The sequence below is a fragment of the Equus asinus genome, chromosome 16 (assembly GCF_041296235.1).
Source record: "Equus asinus isolate D_3611 breed Donkey chromosome 16, EquAss-T2T_v2, whole genome shotgun sequence".
Lineage (NCBI taxonomy): Eukaryota > Metazoa > Chordata > Mammalia > Perissodactyla > Equidae > Equus > Equus asinus.
The window spans coordinates 51,284,260-51,304,889 of NC_091805.1; the positions used below are offsets into that span (position 1 = coordinate 51,284,260).

At 40.6% G+C, this 20,630-nt stretch overlaps 1 protein-coding gene across 50 annotated transcripts in view; it reads left to right on the forward strand.

Moving 5' to 3' along the window:
- PDE4DIP (phosphodiesterase 4D interacting protein) overlaps window positions 1-20,630 on the forward strand; it is a 199,106-nt gene that overhangs the window by 141,255 nt on the left and 37,221 nt on the right. For all 50 annotated transcript variants that reach the window (XR_011494951.1, XR_011494952.1, XR_011494945.1 and 47 more), the window contains 5 exons: window positions 9,560-9,648; window positions 14,852-15,084; window positions 17,986-18,421; window positions 19,291-19,483; window positions 20,384-20,500. Coding sequence is in view for 41 of the 50 variants with exons in the window: in XM_044749294.2 (XP_044605229.2) it covers window positions 9,560-9,648; window positions 14,852-15,084; window positions 17,986-18,421; window positions 19,291-19,483; window positions 20,384-20,500 (1,068 nt within the window). In the remaining 9 variants the exon portion in view is untranslated. The remainder of the gene's footprint in view (window positions 1-9,559; window positions 9,649-14,851; window positions 15,085-17,985; window positions 18,422-19,290; window positions 19,484-20,383; window positions 20,501-20,630) is intronic.

Consider the following 20,630-nt stretch of genomic DNA (forward strand, 5'->3'; position numbering starts at 1 on the left):
AAATTCACGATGTAAAAAGATAATTTCAACTGTAATGTCCCACTTTAAATTCAGTATTTCACCAAATAACTCCTTATAGCCAGAGGAGAATATTGCTCATATACTTCCATTTAGTGGTGGCACTAGATGGAGTCCTGTGTTTTTCACTTTTTAGTGCTTTTACATTTCTCCATATTAAAATAAGTAATAAGCTTCAGCTTTGAGGTGTTTAAATAGTTTGTAAAGAAATGTCACAGATCTGTGTTCATAGGTTTTGGTCATTGTCTCTGTGCTTTCTTATGGCAACATGACAGGTGTAAAGAAAAGGGCACTGGAGATTGTATTTCTGGTATCTTAAATACCAAGAGTATAAAAAGTAACCAAGATTACTTTGGAGTGTTGTGGATTCAACACTATTAGGTTTCTTACTTCTACTGGATATAAGTTTCCTAGATTAGAAGCTGAGATTTCAGTTTTTAAATATGGAATTTGGTAAACAAGGATTGAGGCTTTGTAGCATCATAGATGTAACGTAGTACCCTTTCTAAACAGCAGAGCACAATGATTTTTCTGTTTCCCATCCATTTTTTACATGGCACTTTTATTTCTTTCACATTCCTGTGTTGACATGGCTTGCCTTACATTCTAAATTCCATCCAAGTTTCTGTAACCTTAGCCATGCCTGTAGCAGATAGAGCATCAGTCAAACTGAAGAAGAAAATGTTCTACTGGAGAAACACCGTGGAAATTTCTGATTATTTTGCAAAGGATTGATAGCCAGAAGCCTTCCTCTTAATGGAAATGCTTTCCTGTTTCAATGGCCCTTGAGAGGGAAAAAGAGTCATTTAAGGGAGGAGATAAGAAGTGTAAGCAGAGCCCATCCTCTTTTTTTAGTCTTCCAATCTTTAGAGACTCTTTCCTGCACAAAGCTTTTTGTAACTTTCTAGAAGTGAGGTGGAGGGGTAATCCAGGTGTAGAAATGACAACCCACCAAAGACTAGTCTGTCATGTCATTACAAGCCATTTTGGAAATGTCTTCCCTTACTAGACCAAGGAAGCTTTCTCTAAGTGTCCTCTTAAGATTTCAACCATGGATGATTCTTGGATTCTGATGGTTCACAGTGATTGCAATGATTTATGTTAATTACCACTTCTGATTCTAACAACCTCCAACAAGAGTAGGAATTTCCTTTGGTAACTTGAACTGTTACTAAGTGTTAGAAATATTAAGGTAGTTGGATGAATAATGAGAAACTCAACTTCCTATTGAAAAATTATCAAAAGAGATTAGGGAAAAAAGTAAGATAATTCTGGTCCTGATTTGGATCCTGAGAAGACAGACTAACTTGTGCTATAGTTACTTATCTTTGATATTGGTCTTTGGGAAGTATTTTAGAAAATTAAGTGATATAGTGGCAAAGGATAAATTGAGTTCGATTTTGATACCATAGATTTGACTAAAATTTGGTACTAACTTTCTGGTCTTGATAGCTGGAATGAGGCTTGCAAACAGTGCTACCTGGAGAGAATTTGCTGGTCTAAAAATTTTGTGTGATAATTTTGCATCTTATTAGAGAATACAATTCTGATGAATTTTGTTCTCTAACCCACAGATAGATGATGCTGTGATTGGCCACATCATTCATGTAATCATATTTAACATGATATAATATGATTCCATTTTCTCTTCAGGAGCACAGACCGTTTCTCTTACTAGATTATTTTACCTTTGTCAGGCATTTTTAAACAATACAGTAATTTTAGATAAAGCATCATGTGGTAATAGAACCTTGTGCTTGAATAAAAAATCATGAAAGAAGATGAATAAATGAAATTCTCAGGCCGTGCTAAATTGCAAGCATAAACAAATTGAGAAAAACCCATATTGATAGATTTGGTTTTTCTCATGTTTCCTTTTTGAATAATAGCAAATGTACCTAGTAATGGTTTTAAGAGTTGAGGGTAGATGAAGTCTATAGTTTTTAGAACTACGGAGTTGAAAAGGATCTGCAAGAGGATTTATTTAATGAGTGAAATGTAAATCCTTTTGACAGATGTTTCCACTAAACTCTTTTCTGTTGCAGGGTTAAACTGTATTATTGAAGTCTGATGATTGTTAGGGCCTAGTATAATTCAGCATTTTTCTGGTGTTCTCTTTTTAGCTCTTTAGCCAAGTGATAACTTTTTTGAAAAGGTGTGATTGGGCTATTTTAGTATTGTCAACCTTTTACATTGATAGAATGTGCTCTCATCCCTAGCCCTTTCCACACCCACTTCTCTTCATTCAGTTGTGGACAGCAGCAATATTTTGGTACCTCTACTTTCTTTTTCATGTTTTTAAAAGATTTTAAAAGATTTGTCAACATCATTGTATATACAGTCATGTGTCACTTAACGACGGGGATGCATTCTGAGAAATGCATCGTTAGGTAATTTCATCATTGTGCAAACATCATAGAGTGTACTTCCACAAACCTAGATGGTGTAGTCTACTGCACACCTTGGCTGTATGGTAACTTATGGGACCACTGCCGTATATGCAGCCCATTGTTGACCAAAATGTTGTTATGCAGCACATGACTGTAGTAAGAGATCTAGTAAAGATCAGGAAAATCTTGATCTGTATAGGATATTAGATCCTAGCCACAAGAAGTTTCTTTAGAAGGTTCTTCTGTATATTTTACTTGCACAGTTTATACGTAAGTGACATCTGTAGCAGATATACATAAAAGACCTATCACTATTATGTTGTTTATGCTCCTAATTTAATATCTGGTCCTGAGAAGTTTGGCTCATAGCTTCAGAACAGCTCAAGAAAACTGATTTCAGTTCTCTCTGCTTCAGTCTTCCAGTTGGATCTAGAGTCCTCTGATTAGGGAAAGAAGGAGCAGATTGATTACACCAAAAATTACTCCTTTCTTTGAGGAGTAAAGGTTGACTGACCCACCTAATGTCACTTCCCTTTGGACGATAAACCTTAGAGGGAACAAAAATTTACTACCTTTGCTTTCCTTGAGCTAGTATTAGAAAACTCTAGTTCCTGTTCTTAGGGTAAAGTCATTTTTTCTTATTTTATGGTCTTTTCATATGAAAAGTCACAGAATCTTCACATTTGACATCCCTGAAAAACTTAAGTTGCCTCTTCAACTAGGGCCTCAGTGGTAATTCTACAGGTCTGCAGCCAGTGTCGTGCAGGGAACTGTGACAAACCTCCTGTGAAGTTAGGAAGAAATAATAACCCACACACTTAAAGTCCATTTTCTATCTTGCCTTGAAGAAACTGTACTAGAGGCAGAATAAATGAGATTAGCTTTCTTCTTCAGATACTAACTTCTGTGAAACGCAAGCATATAGAGTATTGTCTGTCATTTCTCTTAGGGTTAAAGCTCAGAGAGCTTTTCCTCTCCCTTTGATAGTATAGAACCATTTGTACTGTGGAAAGAATAGCTAGGGATATGGAACTCATAAGACAACCAATAATAAAAAACAGGAATGAGTCAATGGGACAATACATCAGAGTGATTTCTGTGGGGTGTAATTTCTGAGTCTTAATGCATTTTGGAATATGGATTTAAGCCACACTCTCACTAGGCTTTTGGAGTAATAACTTTGTTGAACCATTTTATTATGATTACAATACAAGGATGTCACTTTTAAGTAGTCAGTATTGACAAAAGGTAAGTTCTCAGCTTCTTTCTGTATAATCCCCTGAGCCAGGATGAGTTTCCTAAATAAAAAGTTAGTGTTGTAATTTGCTTCCAACAAAGAATGGAAAGTGGGAGGGAAACACAACACTGTAGAGATGGCAATACTAACTTTACCGGATTTCAAATAAGGGTGATTAAACTTGTAAAGTGATGTATTAATTCTTTTTGCTTTGCTTTCCCTTTTTGTTGTTTAAAGTCAAATTCCAGAAATAAAAATCTTTATCATACTGTTTTCCTCTTGCTAAAGCTGGAAGGATAAAATAGAAAGTTCAGCAATGTCAGAAAATATTTGATCTAAAAAAATATGAAGAGTAGGGGTGTTAAGTGCATGAACCAAATCAGCTTCCTGTTCCTCTTAAGAACTCATAATTGTCTAGCAAATGCATGTAGGTTTGCATTCAGTATATAACCCGGGTATGCAGGACTTCCTTTTGCCATCAGAATCATTGCTCTAAAATACCGACCTCTCTCTCAATCTGTAAAGCATGTGTATATACAAGTATGTTTTATAAATCATGAATTTGTCTTTTTCCATGAAATATTATCAGTTTGATAATAAAAGCAGCTTTACTTTTTATCACTTAAAATTTGATCCTAGGGCTTTTGAGAAAAATTAAAGTGATTCATAACAATTTAAATGAAGAAGGAAGTGGCATGTTAAATGACCCACTCACTTGGCATTAGATTATTTCCGGGACTATTTCCCCACCAAAATAAGCTGTATATTTTCCTCTGGAATTTCCTTTCTTCATGGCGCTGTGCTGTGTTGAACTGTGTTAACATTTGTGCTGGAATGGAGAGTGTACTTTTTTTTATATATAAGTTTTAGAATTTCAGCTACATTAGTTGAGACACAAAAAATTGTTACTGATCCAATAAAAGTATCAAAGGCCAAACAGTAACTATTTGGTTTCATTCTTAAAAGATTTATGAGAGAAAAAGTAGAGAAAGCTCATATCTTTTCTTGTTTCCCTTATAGGAGAATCAGTCTATTGATCATTATACTAAAATTCCAAGTCAAAGTAAGGCTCTGGAGTGGGTGAATGCCGTTGTATTATTTAATTAAAGGAAGGAAGAGGAAGAAACCTGAATTTTCCTGCTCTCAAGGAAGTGAGACTAAAGAAACAGCATTATATTTCCCCTAAAAATGTGCAATGGACTACTTTACCTTAAAAACCCTTTCTTGCACTCCTTTCTGAAGGAGAGCAGTGGAAAGCAGGATGGAAATGTGAGGAGCCAGTTGTTATGGTGTGTGGTGCTATCCCTGTAAATGTTCCTGGAAAGGCTTGCTTCTTGTGTCCTCTGAAGAAAGAAAAAGGCCATGAGCAGGAACAATTCCTTGACGTTACAGAATGTTAAGTCACTGAAGACAGTTGCTTTCTGAAACAAGTCCAAGCTGGAAGGCTAATTAAGAGATGTTGCAATTTAAAGACAAAGATACACCATAAGGGGGCTTGGCCACAGACAGCAGTTTTCTTTTCTAGTTACTTCTGTTCCAAGATCAGGATCTGTCTAGTTAAAGAATTTTTTTTCTTGGTAGAAGCTATGGAGGACTATATTAAATCTTAAAGTTTTCTTATGGTCCAGAAGGAAGTGGATGCAGGTGAAATTGCAGAGTTTGACGGGAGACCTTTTTTCTTGGATTCTCTCCTATAGCATCATCATATTTAAGTCAGCAGTAGTTGGTTCATGCTGTGACCATGTGCTGAGCCCATGGCAGAGTGCCCAGGAGTAAGAGTGAGATGGGCCCAGAGGACCTGGCGCGAGACCCTGGCGCTGAGGGAAAGAACAGCTGGGCACTTGGCGCTGCAAACTTATTCATGCTGTAAAGTTTTAGCTCTTTGAATCCCCTTTTCAAAATTAGTCAAACATGACTCCTTCTGTGTTCTGAGTAACTATATGTGAGAATACTCCCCCTTTTCTGTTGGTCGCATATAAAGGGCTTAAAGGGGAGATAATGACTATAGAGTAGAATTTGGGGAAAATGGTCTTGGGCCCATTACTGAGGAATTAAAATAACACTTCATGCCTTTCCCTCTAAGGCTTATTCATGTGTGATGGAGTTTTAAGGCAGGTATAATTTAATGATGATGAACCCTGTGTAAAGCACCTATTCAAGAGTTCATCCTACTTTACTGACAGCTCTGTCTTCTTTCAACTGTCCTGTGAAGCAGAGAGAACAAAGAGTATTATTTCACGCCTCCCTTTGGGGGAAAGATATTCAGGAGTGAAGAAGTGCAGATAGACTCAATCAAGATCATCCAGTTAATAGCATTAATTTCCATGGCCGCCTTTTTCAACCCTCAACTTTTCAGTCCAAAGATCAACAACGATAATGAAGTTTACCAACAACACTAATAAAACAATAATATTGTTTAAGGGCAATATTTATTGAGTACACACTGTATACCAAGCACTGTTCTAAGCACTTCAAAAGCACTTCAAAAGCAGCAAACCCTTGAAAGTTCACAACTGTGCAGGATGGAGAGCATCATTAACCCTAATTGATAAGTGAGGGACCTGAGTTAGGGAAAGGTCGTAACTTGCCTAAAGTCACATAACTAGTGACAGAGCAGAAATCTAACCTCGACAATCTGGCTCCAGAGTCCGTGTTCTTAATAACTATGCCATCCTCAATTTAAAAGAAAAGTATGAATTTTTACCTCAGTGATAAAAAGAATATCTTATATTTGCATAAAGCTTAAATTTTCACCCAAGGGTTTTGTAGTAGTATAGGTTAGGAGTTTGTTTCATTTCTGTGTACTTTATAGAGTCAGATAGTTGGTAGAAAATAATTTTCTAAATCTAAAAAAGGTTTTGGTACCACCTCCATCATGTGTGGTTTAGAGCGTAGAAACTTGCAAGAACCACAACTTGAGAACTATCATCAAAGCCTCAGATAAGGTTTTAATAAAATTTCGTCTAGCATGTAAAACTTAACCCTGGAGATAAAACCTGGAGAAGCAAGTTAAATTTGAATAAACATATTCCTAGCTTTCAGAGATTTTAAAGATAGCAGACTTATTTCATATTTATCAAAAATAAGCCTTAGATTCATCAATATATAGTACCTTTAATTTAAATTAGAAAGTTAAAGTATTCCAAGTTAGTTCTGAAGGTAGGGTTTTGTTGCCTTGTAAAAGCTTAGAAAGGTTATTCCCCACAAAAGAGTTCTTTTATTGTCATTTATAAAACAAACAGAAATGATAACAGAAAGAGGGATGTCTAATGTAAATTTATATAATAGGACCTTGTGTGGGGTAACTTATTCACTCCAGTGTTTTCTATAAAATTTTCTCAACTTATTTTCCCTCTCAAACACATACAAAGAAGCTTTCAGCATCCTAATTAAAATTTGTGAAAGGCTGAGCAACTCTTAAAACTGCCCTGAAGGAAGTATGGTAGACTGTAAGCTACCTGAAAATATAAATAAGGAAAGCAAACCTCCTATGTAGTAGAGTGTCAGGATGAAATGGGCATTCTTGCTTGATCTCCATTTAACTGCTGATGAAGTCAAAACCATGGTATTCTGCCCCCGAGTGAATAAAGAGAGAGCATTATCTAGAAATGCAAATGTGGCATCAGAAAGGCTGACAAAGGTAAGTAAAGGGTAGAAAATTAGACAAAAGCCTTCAAGACCAGTGACATCACCCTTTTTAATCCCCACTTACCCTACTCCTGGAACCTAGTACAGGAACCACCTTGGGATGTGGGCCCAGCAAGGCTACTCAGCCCACCAAGAATGGCATAGGCATGAGGGTCCTAACCTGAGAGCTGAGCTTTCTTCAACCACAGGGTCATTCTCTAGCTCAACACTCAGAGGGGAAACAATGTAAAAAGTATGTTTTCTCAATCCGTCACTGAGTGGGGCAATTTGTTTTCTTTGTAGGGGAAAAAAAAGATTATGATCTTTACTGTTGTACAGGAAAAGATTTTCCAAAGTAGGCATACTATATGATATGGTTGTCCTCAACTGAGTTCGCATCCTGAGTTCAGTGAGCTTCTACAGCAGCCAAAGCTTAGGGAGTGTGTTCCTTCACCTCTACACAGCCAGGATCCCGAATGAGATGGTTCTGGGGCTGGTTTGGAAGAGTATTGGAAATCCCTTTCGTACACTGTCTGCCATAGGTTTCTAAAGGTTCTGAGTGGTAGAGGTGCCTCCTTGTGAGTAGGGCTTTCATTGAGCAGGGTACTGCCTCAGTCCAAAGTTAACACAACACTCATGGTGAAGATCAGGGAATGAATCATAAGATTAAGCTGTTAGGACAACATACTTACTACCTTTTAGTACCTTAATGACTTTGGCCTGGGCCATTGCAGGTACTCTGGCATGAACTTGCAGATGCCAAGAGATTGAATGTAGGTGTGAATTGCCCTTGTTCACCTTATCTGCAGAAGGTAGCAAATGCTCCTTATTCACGCAGAGCCTTTCCTCCATGGATGTCTGAGCTCAGTAGCAGGATCTTTGGCCTTAGAGGAAGAAACAAAGATAAAGATCTGATTTATCACAGAAGGAACAGTGAGTTGCCTCTGTCTGAAAGTCCAGAGACTTGACTTCTCGGCACAGCTCTTGTCAGGACTAACTGTGTAACCTTGGACAAGCCACCTAATCTCTGAGGTCCTGGTTACTCAGTGGTCAGAAGAGGACTTTTAACAGTTTGGTTACTGAGGCCGGGGTCAGAACTAGATCTCAAGACCCAGGGAGTGTCATGGTAGATTTTCTTTGGTGTTCAAATGAATTAACCACTATACATTTTTACACTTTCAGAAGAAGTAAGTAATGTGGGCCACAGGTCTTAATCTAAAATTGGATGGACAGTCGTTTATTTTAACAGATGTGGAGAGGGAGAAATGCCCTAGATTTGTTCTGTCCAATATGGGAGCTACTAGCCACATGTGGTTATTTGAATTTAAATTTAAATTAAATAAAAAATTCAGTTCCTTAGTCATGCTAACCATATTTCAAGTGCTCAGTAGCCACATGTGACTACTATCTGCTGCATTGGGCAGCACAGGCATAGAATTGCAGAAAGTTCTGTTGGTCAGCACTGCCTTAGACGTTTGCCCAGACCACAAACTGCAGCTACTTGTCCCTTAGTGCAGGGTGTAGATGTTTGTGCCCTAGAGTCACTGTATCCGTCTTTGGGGAATGAAAGAACTGATTAAATCTCATTTGGACACAGCAGTATAAGGAACAGCCCAGGCGGAAGATGCTGCACTGAGCAAGAGTTTGAGAGAGATGGGGAGGAGGGGAGGTTAGAGAAAGGAATTAGGAAACAGCTGAACCATTCTGTGTGTTGGGTCTTGACTAGACCTGAGCTTCTGTAGAACACAGTGCCCCTAGAGGAGGGTTCCTCAGAGAGATTGTCACCCCATGCACAAACGATCCCAACAATGGAAAAGTGTGAGAGGAGCTGGGCTTCCCTAATCCTCAGAAAATCGGGGACCCTCTCAGCACTCAGTGGTGGGAAAAACGTTAGTCACGTTGGGCCCATGTTACAGAAGAGAGAGTTGTTACACAACCAGTCAGTTGGCAGGACAGGGAATAATTCAGGCTTCCTGGAAATCGGTGAGAGGGGTAACCACTCTACCCAACATCAGCTCCTCAGGTACAGGTCTGTGCAGTCAAAGGAAGCTTATGTTTTGAGACTGAAGCTTGAGTGTTTGAAAGAAAATATCAGTGATACAGCAAGAAGGCTTTTCTACAGGTTTGGCACATTGATTCTGCCTTCTCTGTTGGCCCTGCTGGCTAAGGGGCTGTGCATATGGGGAAAGGAAGAAATCAGAGGTGGATGGCAAAAAGTGTAATTTTAGCTGCTGTCTGGACGCCATCTGTGAAGGGAGTCACCTTTCTCTTCTGGACTTACTTCTAGGTGCATCTACAGGGGACGACACCGAAGATGCGAGCACTGAGTTCACTGACAGTATTGAGGAGGAGGCTGCACACAATAGCCACCAGCAAGTAAGTCTGAGTCAGGTTCTGGGTCCCAGGTTGGAAAGCTGATAGCCCTTCGGGGTGTGTGGTCTCCTGCAGCCCTTGCGGACCTAGAGTGAGAAGCTATCTTTTTTACAAACCACTTCCCAGTCGTCTTCTTGCCCTCCTTGAGTTTCCTGGCCACCTTGCCAACCCCTATCCTCACTCCGTTTTTCTCTCCAATCTACCCTTTTGTTTTTACTATCTCTTATTCCTGCTCCCTGCCCCCTCCTGCCCACTTTTGCCCCTGTGTACCGTCTATAGCTATAGCTTCAGAAGAATTTTTACTTACAAGATCATGGACATTTCCTCTCTTGGGCTTTTGTAACTGAAACACACCACAGAAGACAGGGAGTCCTCGAAGGGCTGCTTGGGGAAGTGACAGGCCTAGCCTGCTTCAGGAGAGTGCTCTCTGAGAAACTACAAGAGGATCAGAATGCTTCAAAAGCAGGGATCATTCTTGGTGAAATTTTATTATACAAAGGAGAACTTTGTTGGGCAACCTGATAAACCACCCACGTTGTGACACATCAAGGTCCGGCAGATGACTCTTTAAGAGCAAGCCCTCAGAACTTGATATTCAAGGCTGAAACACTGTACCCACCAACCAGCAGTGAAGTTGTAACCAGTCTGTTCTCAAGCTCAAGAGTTAAATATCCTGGACCTCAGACATTAAGTCACTGATAGTGATTCCATAGCACTCACTGGTACCCCTATGTGCCTCCACCTTGCCCAGGGACATTTGCCAATCATGTCTCCTAGATGGACCATGCCTGTGCCGTGTTGTTAAGGAAAAAGTAGGTCATTGGTATCTGTCCTTCTGCAGAAGTAACTGGGCTTTCCAGTGATAGCTTCTTGGGAGCTATTAGGAAAACTGTAGGGGAAATGAGGCTTTCTGGGTCTACCGCTGCATCTCCTACATAAGAAAAAGAAGAGACATCTAATAAATGAACAGAAAGCCTAAGTGAGCTGTCTTCAAATTTCACAGGATTTGGCACAGTCTTTGGCTCTTGAGGACATGAGTAGTTGTCTGGAATACCTCACATCCTCAACACATTTTCTTTATTTTCTACCAAGATCCCCTTTTTGTTGCTCTAGCCATACCTGACCCTAACTTCTCCCTTGAGTTCCTGTATGAGCTCCACTTTTCCTTTTGCTTGAACAGCTTCTGAGTCCTCCTAACTGATGCTCATAACTTTAATTATGTACACTACTGCCCCTCCAGACAGATCCCTCTGCTCTCACTCCCTGATTTCACTGAGGATCTTGGGTGAGGGAGAGGGATCTACAGGATAGATAAATGTCCACTGTAAGACAGGGCTAGATTGGGATGTCATGTGGGATAGGGTTTAGGATTGACTTCAGTATAAATGAACAAGAGACACAGATATGAAGAGAACCAGATCCTGAGTGACACCATCAAAATGACCCCTAGTAGTGTGAGTCCTTTGCTCTAATGCTCAGTTGTAGGCAAACTGGTTTGTAAAGTCATTTCTTCCTCAACCTTCTTTCATATAGCCTAGCATGGAGAAAATGACCAGACCACATTTTGGGGTCAATTCAGCCATGGAATAAACCTTCACATTGGGGCATTTGTATTTCTCTTGCAATGTCTGCCCTATTTCTTGGTATAGGAGACACTTAATAAATTATTAGTTAACAAACCTTTGGACTGGGGCTTGACTCATGATAGACAAAGTATATACCTGCTGGATGAAGAATATTTTGGGTAAGCATCATTTTTCTTTCCATCACCTTTCCTTGAAAATCAATCTTCAGTTTTGGTTGGAGGAACCTTGGTGTGTGAAATCATTGTAAATTTACTTCATCTTTTTTGGAGTTTGAAGGTGTGACTCTTCTGCTACCAACTAAATAAAGCTTGTTTTGCCATAACTGTTTTGTGTCCAGATTCTCAAAAATGTGTTTGCTAGTTTCTGGGGAAATGGTCCCTTAAGATTAGACTCCTAGTTCCTCCTTGTTGTGGCCTTGGAAGGTACACTTTATTCTTGACACCAAGCTACCATTCCACCTCAAGCATACATACACTTCCCCTAACAAACACATCCAACTTTGTGCTCCTTCCAAGGCAAGAACCACCTTTTGGCCAAAGCAAGTTGCTTGGTCCTTACTTTTGGACTCACTGACCTCAGGAAGTCTGAGAACTCGCCACGATGGGAATTTCCCCCAGATACCTCCCATAAAATTCCATTCTCAAGCAAATGTAAGATCTGTAATAAATACTTAGGAAATTCCTATAAAAGAAATGAATCAATCCTTGCCTGTTTTCATTTGAGCTTTTGCAATGGAGAAAACTTAATCAAGATTCAAGATTCAAATGCAAAGGAGGAGAAAAAAGTCAGTAGACTTACTGTTATGAATTTGAGAAAAGATCATTTTTAGTGACCTTAATGCTGTCTGAGAACTGACTTAAGAGAGAGATGTGAGATATGATGCAATAGGGTAAAAACAAAACAACTCTATCAAACAAGAGATCAGGTCTACACCTAGACCTCTGTAGGGTAAATGAAAACCCGGGACACAAACAAGCTGAATTATACCATGGAAGCAATAGAACAGATGAATTAGGAAATGTGCAAAAGAAAAAACTCATTGGAGATATAATTAACAATAGACCTAAAGGAGTAATACTATCACCTTACATACTGGGAACCCTGGGGTTTTATTTGGGGGAAAAATTAGAAATACTAACTTTCCATAAATGATAAAAAAAAAAAAAAAACTAATAAAAAGGCTAGATCCTGAGTCACTTTTCATGCATTTACATTTAAATTTTAGAGACAAGTTAGCCAAAGTAAGCTCCCAAATTAGCCTGGGAGCAAATCAGATCTCTATTTTCTCATTTTAAAGTGGGAAATTAGCCCAGACGAACCTTAAGGTCCCTTCTGGTATTAACATTCGTGGGTCTTAAGTTTTTCTTTTTAAAGAAAATAGGTATATTTAAATCAATAGAAGATAGTGTACATCCAGAAGGCACTTTAAAAAGATAAGTATCATTAAAGTTAGACATTATTTTTAAGCAGAAGGAACCCTTAAGCTTTAGAAAAGAATAAATGTTGTGCCCCTATTCAAAGCTGATGGCAATGTTTATTTTACTTATGTTAGTTGGAAAGAATTTATATAGAAAAAGTCACATAGTTTAAGTGAGAGGTGAGGTCATAAACTTTCAAAAGTGTTTTTATCTAGTCTCCTTTCCTCTATTTTGTCACAAATGCTTGGTGGCACTTGTGGAGGTGGCCACCAGTCTAAGCTTGGCAGCACAGGCGTAGAGACAGACGTACCCAGGAGGCACCCAGGTCTCAGGCGTACAACCCCAGGAATGCCAAGGAAATGAGCACCTTTGCGCATCTCTTCTTGCTTTCTTCTTTGCAACCTCAACTGCTGCGTCGCTAAACACCATTGTGCCTACGTGCTGTGAATCAGCCCCACCACATACCCATAGGCTAGATTTTACCATGCTTTGTTACAAGGTCAAAAGGAAATGTCAATAGCTTTGTGCTAGGCCAAGCAGTTCTGTCAATTATTGATCCATTTAAACTGCTCTGGGCCCTGTTCTGTTCAATATATATGTGACCTAAGTGAAGGTACAAAGCATATAATTAATTCTACAAGTTATCCCTAATCAAGTGGCCACTACAGGACTTATGGAGATGTACATCAAATACATATATATATATATATATATATATATATTTTGTCTGGGTGAGGAACATTGGTCCTGAACCAACTTCTGTTGCCAAGCTTCCTCTTTTTGCTTGAGAAAGATTGTCACTGAGCTAACATCCATGCCAATCTTCTTCTATTTTATGTGGGATGCCACCACAGCATAGCCTGAGAAGCGGTGCTAGGTCCGTGCCCAGGATCCAAACGTGAACCCTGGGCCACCAAAACCGTGCACGTGAACCTAACTGCTATGCTACTGAGCTGGCCCCGGAGATGCACATCAAATATTTTGATGACTTTGATAATTGGGAAATGATTCTGTATAGCCAGAATGAATTTCTAAGTGACAAGTACAAGTCACATTATTCATAGAAATAAAAGAAAACAACATGACACAGCAATAGCTGAGAGTGAGCGGTGGAAAGTTGGGAGGTCAAAACAGACCTGAAGTTAAGTAGAATCCCAAAGTGCTGCCACTGAGAAGAAAAAGAAGCCAACATGACGTTGGGATGTGTTAATATTAATTTTGGACAGACAGGCAAGAAATCCTTGTACTGAAATACTTAGTCATACACTGAGTAGATTATCGTACTCAGGTTTTGGTTTCTAGACTTTTCAAAGCACAGGAAAAACTGGAGAGAAGCCCAAGATGAACAATAGGAAAGTCTTAAAGTTAAAAAAATTCTCACTTGAGGAAAAACTATATGATCGGCCTTGGTTGAAATATTGAAGGGTAGCTTAAGAGCATTCTCAAAAAAAGAAAGAAAGCTGTTGGGAAATTGTTTCTGCCTTGTTTTCTTCTCAGATGCTTAGGTCTGTAGAGAGTTGGCTGGCAGCAGCAGCCATGGGTAATAGCCAACAAGTGAAACTGGCTGCTGGGCAGGTGGCCTCAGTTGAGTTTCTCAGTAGTAGTAGGTGTGATGCGCCTGCTGCCAATGAAGTTAAGCTGGCTCTGTGTTACCTGTAGCTCCGCCCATATTCTAGTTCTTTAACTGTGACTCCTGACATCTGAGTGCTGGAGTCCTCTCTCTTAGTGTCCTATTTCGAGTCTGAGTTACAGGCACGCCCTCAGGCTTTGGGCATTGTATCTCAAGCCATGATGTTTGCTTTGAGTCAAGGACTCAAGTGTTGAGCTGATGAAGCTTCCTGACTTGTGAGAAGACTCTCGAGAACTCTGTCCCCTCAGGAAGAGAAGAATCAGCATCCGCACTCTCCAGACCTGTTTACACCTCATTTGTTTGCATTTGTTTTTAATTTATTGTGTGCATGTGTTTTTTCCTCACCCACCTATGGATACTCCTCTTCCTACCCATGGCAGCAAGTCTTCCTCCTTGCCTGGTGTCCACCCCTCCCAAACCAGCCTCCAGGGTCCTGATGGCTGAGGAGGTCCTTACAGGGCCCTCAATTTAGGTCTTCCTTTTTTGTTCCCACTAAGGCTGCCTTTGCCATCTGATGTTCCTCTTGGATCCTCTTAATGACCTAACTTCTTTAAACCATGATTTTCTTTCAGCTCATCAAGGTGGCTTTGGAGAAAAGCCTGGCAGCTGTGGAGACCCAGAATATCTCTCTTCCTCCTCCTTCCCCCACAGAAGGGGAGAGTAACAGGGGTCTTCAGGAGGAAATGCTCCACCTAAGGGCTGAGATGCACCAGCACTTAGAGGAGAAGAGGAAAGCTGAGGGGGAACTGAAGGAGCTAAAGGCTCAAATTGAGGAAGCAGGATTCTCCTCTGTGGCCCACATCAGGTAGGACATCCCCCGAGAGAAGGGGAGACTGCCGATTGAGAGGTCACCAAAGCCAAGGGACTCACCTTGCTGCAGCCAAAGCATTCATACTGCCATGGGGCTTCTTGGTCCACGTCCCAGGCTCCATGCATTAATGAATTCTTTAGAGAACAGTTAATAATATTGGATAATGGCAATTATGAATAATTACCATTCAAATTACTCAAATAAATCTGATCTTAATTCAGTATAATAATGCCCATTACTAGCCATACAAATGAGAGCCCTGAGTGGAAAACTCCTAGTTGTGTGACTAGGAGATTTTTTGAATTGCTCTTTTGAATTGACTGAAACATAAAAGGAATCTCCTGCTACCCTTCACTGCTGTATGCAGAACCAGAACAGTCCATGAGGGAGGGGGATTTATACAGGGGCCCTTCCGTCTCCATTTAGCTCTCTCTTGGCAGCATGAATGCTTAAATCATGAAAGAACAAGTTTAATAGTCTCTGCTGTTTTATTAACTTTACAAAAGTGGTAAACAGCTGATTCATTGGCTAGATTGGCTGATCTCTCTTTAATGGCTTTTTCTAAAGATGCTTGGGAAGAAAACATGCTGTTAATGTAGGGCTAATCCATTTATTTATTCATCCCTGAGGGTTGTAATCATCATGGCCTGTTGTTTAGACCACAGCTGTGCAAATGTACAACTTCTCATTCATGCCCTGTTGTTTCCCTGCCTATTATATCCCACTTAAACATCCCCAAATCATAGAATAATATTAGCACTGAAGAGGACCTTGGCATCTACCTAATGTCCTTGTTTCATAGTAGAGGAAACTCAGGCCTAAAAAGTTCTAGTAACTTGCTCAAGGTTGCGTAACAGTCCATGTCTAGACCCCTGGCTCCCAGTTTTCAAACTCTAAGCCTTTTCTTCTGTGCTATAAACTTTATCAAACAATTTCTGAAATATTCTTATGATCATTCTTGGTTCTTTTGCTCTGGTTCTTTTGAAGAATGCTGGTTCTTCTACTCTGAAATCTCTTGATATTTCTTTCCTTAAATTCTGCTTGAGTTAAACAATGTGTTTAACTTTGTTATGTGTAAAGTTAGTTGAGCTGTTGTGGCTAAGAACAGTGCATCTCTTTTGATCCTACAGTTGGATGTACAATCAAACCAAATGTAGATACCTTTGTGGGTTATTTTCTTTTTCCTCCAGAGTTACTAACCTGAAACTCTGATTTAACTCTATCCAACCTTAAGAATCACTGATAATGTAGTAGAATCTATCTAATGCCTAGCCCATCTTTTGAGATTTTGTTGAGCTTTTCTTTTATTAGTTTGTGTTGTCAAAATAGCAAAGTTTTTCCCAAAACGTAAAGTTATAATAATAAATATTCTTTTCTATACTATACATGTGCCTCTTTTTCTCCCTTTTACACCTCAGTTTTGGTAAAATACCTGTCCCCTTTTTCTCCACTGAGGAAACTCTCTTATAGTCTGTCTGATTCCTATGTCCCCATTTTCTTCCTTGATTCACGCTTGACAAGCTCTGCCCTTGGTTCCAAGACTTCAGGTTTCTGAGAAATCCAATCTAAAGGCATAGCCAACTGCTGATCCTTCAGATTGTGAATTACAGTCATATGTCACTTAAAGACAGGGATACATTCTGAGAAATATGTTGTTAAGCGATTTGTTGTGCGAACATCGTAGAGTGTACTTACACAAACCTAGATGATATAGCCTACTACACTCCTAGACTGTATGGTACTAATCTTATGGGACCACCATCATATATGTGGTCCGTTGTTGACTGAAACATCCTTATGTGGCACATGGCTGTGCTTATTTCCTTTCCCTCTTCTAGTCAGTGGTTCTCAATTCAGCATCCTTAAGAATTACCTGTGGAACTTAAGTAAAATGTAGATTTATAGGCCTCAGCTCTAAAGCTTTCTTAACGAGCACCTCATAGGATTCTGATGTTCGTTCCTCAGGCCAACAGCTAGTGCAGCAAAATTAGACTTCTCTGTTGCAGACCCTGAGCTAACCATACCATATATGTAATTTCATTTAAGGGTCCAATAAGTCTACTAGGTAAGTGTTATAATCGTTATTTTATATAAAAGGAGACTGAGGCTTAAAGAGGTTAAGTGAATTGCCTATTTAAGTGAATTGCCTTGTTAAAGCCATGTTTTTATTGCTTCCACCCAACCCTGGTGAAGGGCTTGGTGGGAGGAAAGGGTGGGTCTAGAATGTCATGGTGAAAATTAGTTATTTAGTCCATTTTATTTTGTCAAAAAATATGATGTTTTGTGTGACCAGCACTGTGGAGGCTCTGGGGATGCGGGGTGAATGGGACAGAGTCCTGCTCCCATAAGATGACCTTCTGTTACAGGAGCCAGATGTAAAGCAAATAATTACATAAGCACATTTTATTGTAGTTTTCATTAGTATTATTTATTTCTTCTGTGTTCCTAGGTCTTGATTTCTCTTCTAGTCATTGAAAACTGACTGATGATAATTAATAGGACTGTAAAATCCATAATAATAAATTTGTTCTAAGCAAGGTCCTTCTTATTTTTTTCTAAATAGTGTAAGTACTCATGTTTATTCCAGAGGCCACTGAAAATTAGAACATGAGGCTGCATGGTACGGGTAAAGAGAACTAGACCAGGTGTCTTGAGTCCAAGATTTTTAGTAATGGCACTGCTGCCAGGTAGCTGTGTGAGTACAGGCAAGTCTCTTATTCTTCTTGAGTGTTGGTTTCCTGGTCTAAAAATAAGGGAGTTGTTGTAGGTCTCTGAGGTTGCTTCATGCTCAGGGGTGTCTCTGAGTCTCTGATGTACTGAGATGTGGGCAAAAGGGGCTATTAGGAACTGAGGCCAAGACCATACCTGGCCCCTGATTGTACATGTTTCCTGCAGGAACACCATGCTGAGCCTTTGCCTTGAGAATGCAGAGCTGAAAGAGCAGATGGGAGAAGCAATGTCTGATGGATGGGAGATTGAAGAAGACAAGGAGAAGGGCGTGGTGATGGTGGACACTGTGGTAGCCAAAGGGGATCCGAATGAGAATAGCCTTCAGGCTGAGTTCAGAAAGCTCCAGGGAAAACTGAAGAATGCCCACAACATCATTAACCTCCTCAGAGAACAGCTGGTGCTGAGCAACAAGGAAGGCAGTAGTAAACTTAATCCAGAGATCCTTGTGCACCTGGCCAGGGAGATCGACAGAATGAACACAGAGCTGGTTTGTTCTCCTGGGAAGCACCAACACCAAGAAGAGGAGGACATGACCATGAGGCCCTGCCCCAGACCCCAGAGCCTTGACCTTGGGTCTGCCCTCGCAGTGAATGCTCACCAAGTAAGTAGGGGGTTAGATGGAATGGAAGACCCTTGGAGAAGGGCTGGAGATGTCAGTTTTTACCTTAAGCAGTTCTGCCGTGTGGGTCAGGAGGTACTAAGGGAAGGGCACCTTTGTACCAAAAGCGATGATAGTAATATTCCTCATACATTCAGCCTTTAGAAAGGCTTTTACAGCATTATCTTATAAATATTACTTGAGTAATTAATTTTCCATTAATATTTCTTGAATGCTTAATTTTCCAGATAACACACTAGGCATTGGCGGTGGGTACTAAGACCTGGACTCTGTCCTTCAGGTACCCCATATGTTGGGGAAAGACGGCACAAACACAGATCATTTCAATAGGATGCAGTAGGGATGCATGGGGTCTTATGGGAGCCCAGACAGGCGGTGTGTAATAACATCTCTTTCTTATCACTAACATTTTCGTCACAGCTCATCACAGGTGTCTGTTCCTGAGACTTAGAAGGAGTTATCAGGATCCTTTTAAGGGAAGGGGCTTTGCTGAGGATTAAGTAAAATGGAGAATGCAGAGGATTCTGAGAGGACAATGGGGGCAGAAATACAGGGAGAGATGAGTGGAGGTTTCCACCCCTTTTCTTTTCAACCATTGAACAAACCTTTTCTGAGAGCTCCTTGGTAGACTCAGTTGGCATGGTGCTATGTGCCATAGATACAGAGATGAATAAAACATTATCCCAGCTCTCCAGGAGCTCAGTCTGGAAAGCAAGTAACTGCCAAATGGCCTAAAGAGTGCTGTGGCAGACACATGAATAAAGTCCACAGGCTTCAGAAGGAGAAGTGGCCATCACTGCATGGGGGATGACCTCAGACTGCCCTGATCCCTGTGCTGGCTCTTTTCACAGCTGGATAACCAGCCCCAGGCCCGGGACCCTGGGCCTCAGTCAGAATTTAGCCTGCCAGGATCCACCAAGCACCTGCGCTCCCAGCTGGCACAATGCAGAGAACGCTATCAAGATCTCCAGGAGAAGCTGCTGATATCAGAAGCCACTGTCTTTGCCCAGGCCAACCAGCTGGAGAAGTACAGAGTCATGTTTAGTGAGTCTTCAGTTCACATCACCAAAGTGTCTGTCTCCCCCTTGAGAAGCTGCATGCTTGGCAGACTTCACTTTTCTTCCCCAGCCTCAAAACAAATTTAATCCTGACCACAGTCCCAGAGTTGTAGAAGTAGATGTTTAACTTCAATTTGCAGATGGCAGAGAAGAATAAGGCAATAAGGCAAGTTTGCAGTGAGAGTGTAGGGGTTAACATCTAGGTTTTTGATCTCTGGTAGCATCAACAAACTGCCTTACCTCTCTTAATATACACTAATTGTTTCTCTTCTGCTCCTCTTTGTACCATGTCAGATTCTACAAAAACATATCATCATTGGTCTAGAATCAGCACTTTCTAATAGAACGTCCTGCAGTGGTGGAAATGTTCCATATCTACATCACATGTGGTTATGGAGCACATGAAATGTGGCTGGTTCAACTCAGGAATTTTGTTTTATTTAATGTTAATTAATTTAATATAAAATAGTCACATGTGGCTAGTAGCTACCTTATTGGACAGTGTAGATCTAGATGTCTTGAGACTCTAAATTAGTTCAGCTCCATTCAAACATATACTGAGCCCTGCGAACAAAGCATTTGCTAGTTTCACTGGGGCTTCTAGAGATGATAGTAGGTAATACCCTACTTAAAGATGTCTAGTCCCAACTGAGCCTAGGTTATCTGTAGGTGAGATCATCAATGGCAAACAGGCTCATCCTGGTGGAAGGAAGTCCTTCTGCCCAGAGTGGGTTGTCTCTTCTCCCACATGAGTCCAGAGAAGCATCTGTCCCACTCTGGATCTCACCTCCCTGCCCACTACCGGCGAGGATATGTGCCACTGAGGTTGAGGGTGTATGTGGGAAATTCAGATGCCATGTGATACCTTCTGTCTCTTTCGGAGCAGGTGAGTCCCTGGTGAAACAGGACAGCAAGCAGGTCCAGGTGGACCTCCAGGATCTGGGATATGAGACTTGTGGCCGAAGTGAGAATGAGGCTGAGCGGGAGGAGAGCATCAGTCCTGGTAAGAGTATCACTGTGGGGCTCACCTTCCCTCCCTGGAATCAGTTTTCACCTCTGGGTGCTGTTGGCCAGTACCACAGCTGATGGCGGGGCGGGGACGGGGTGGTGAGGGAGTGTTGTAGACTGAAGGG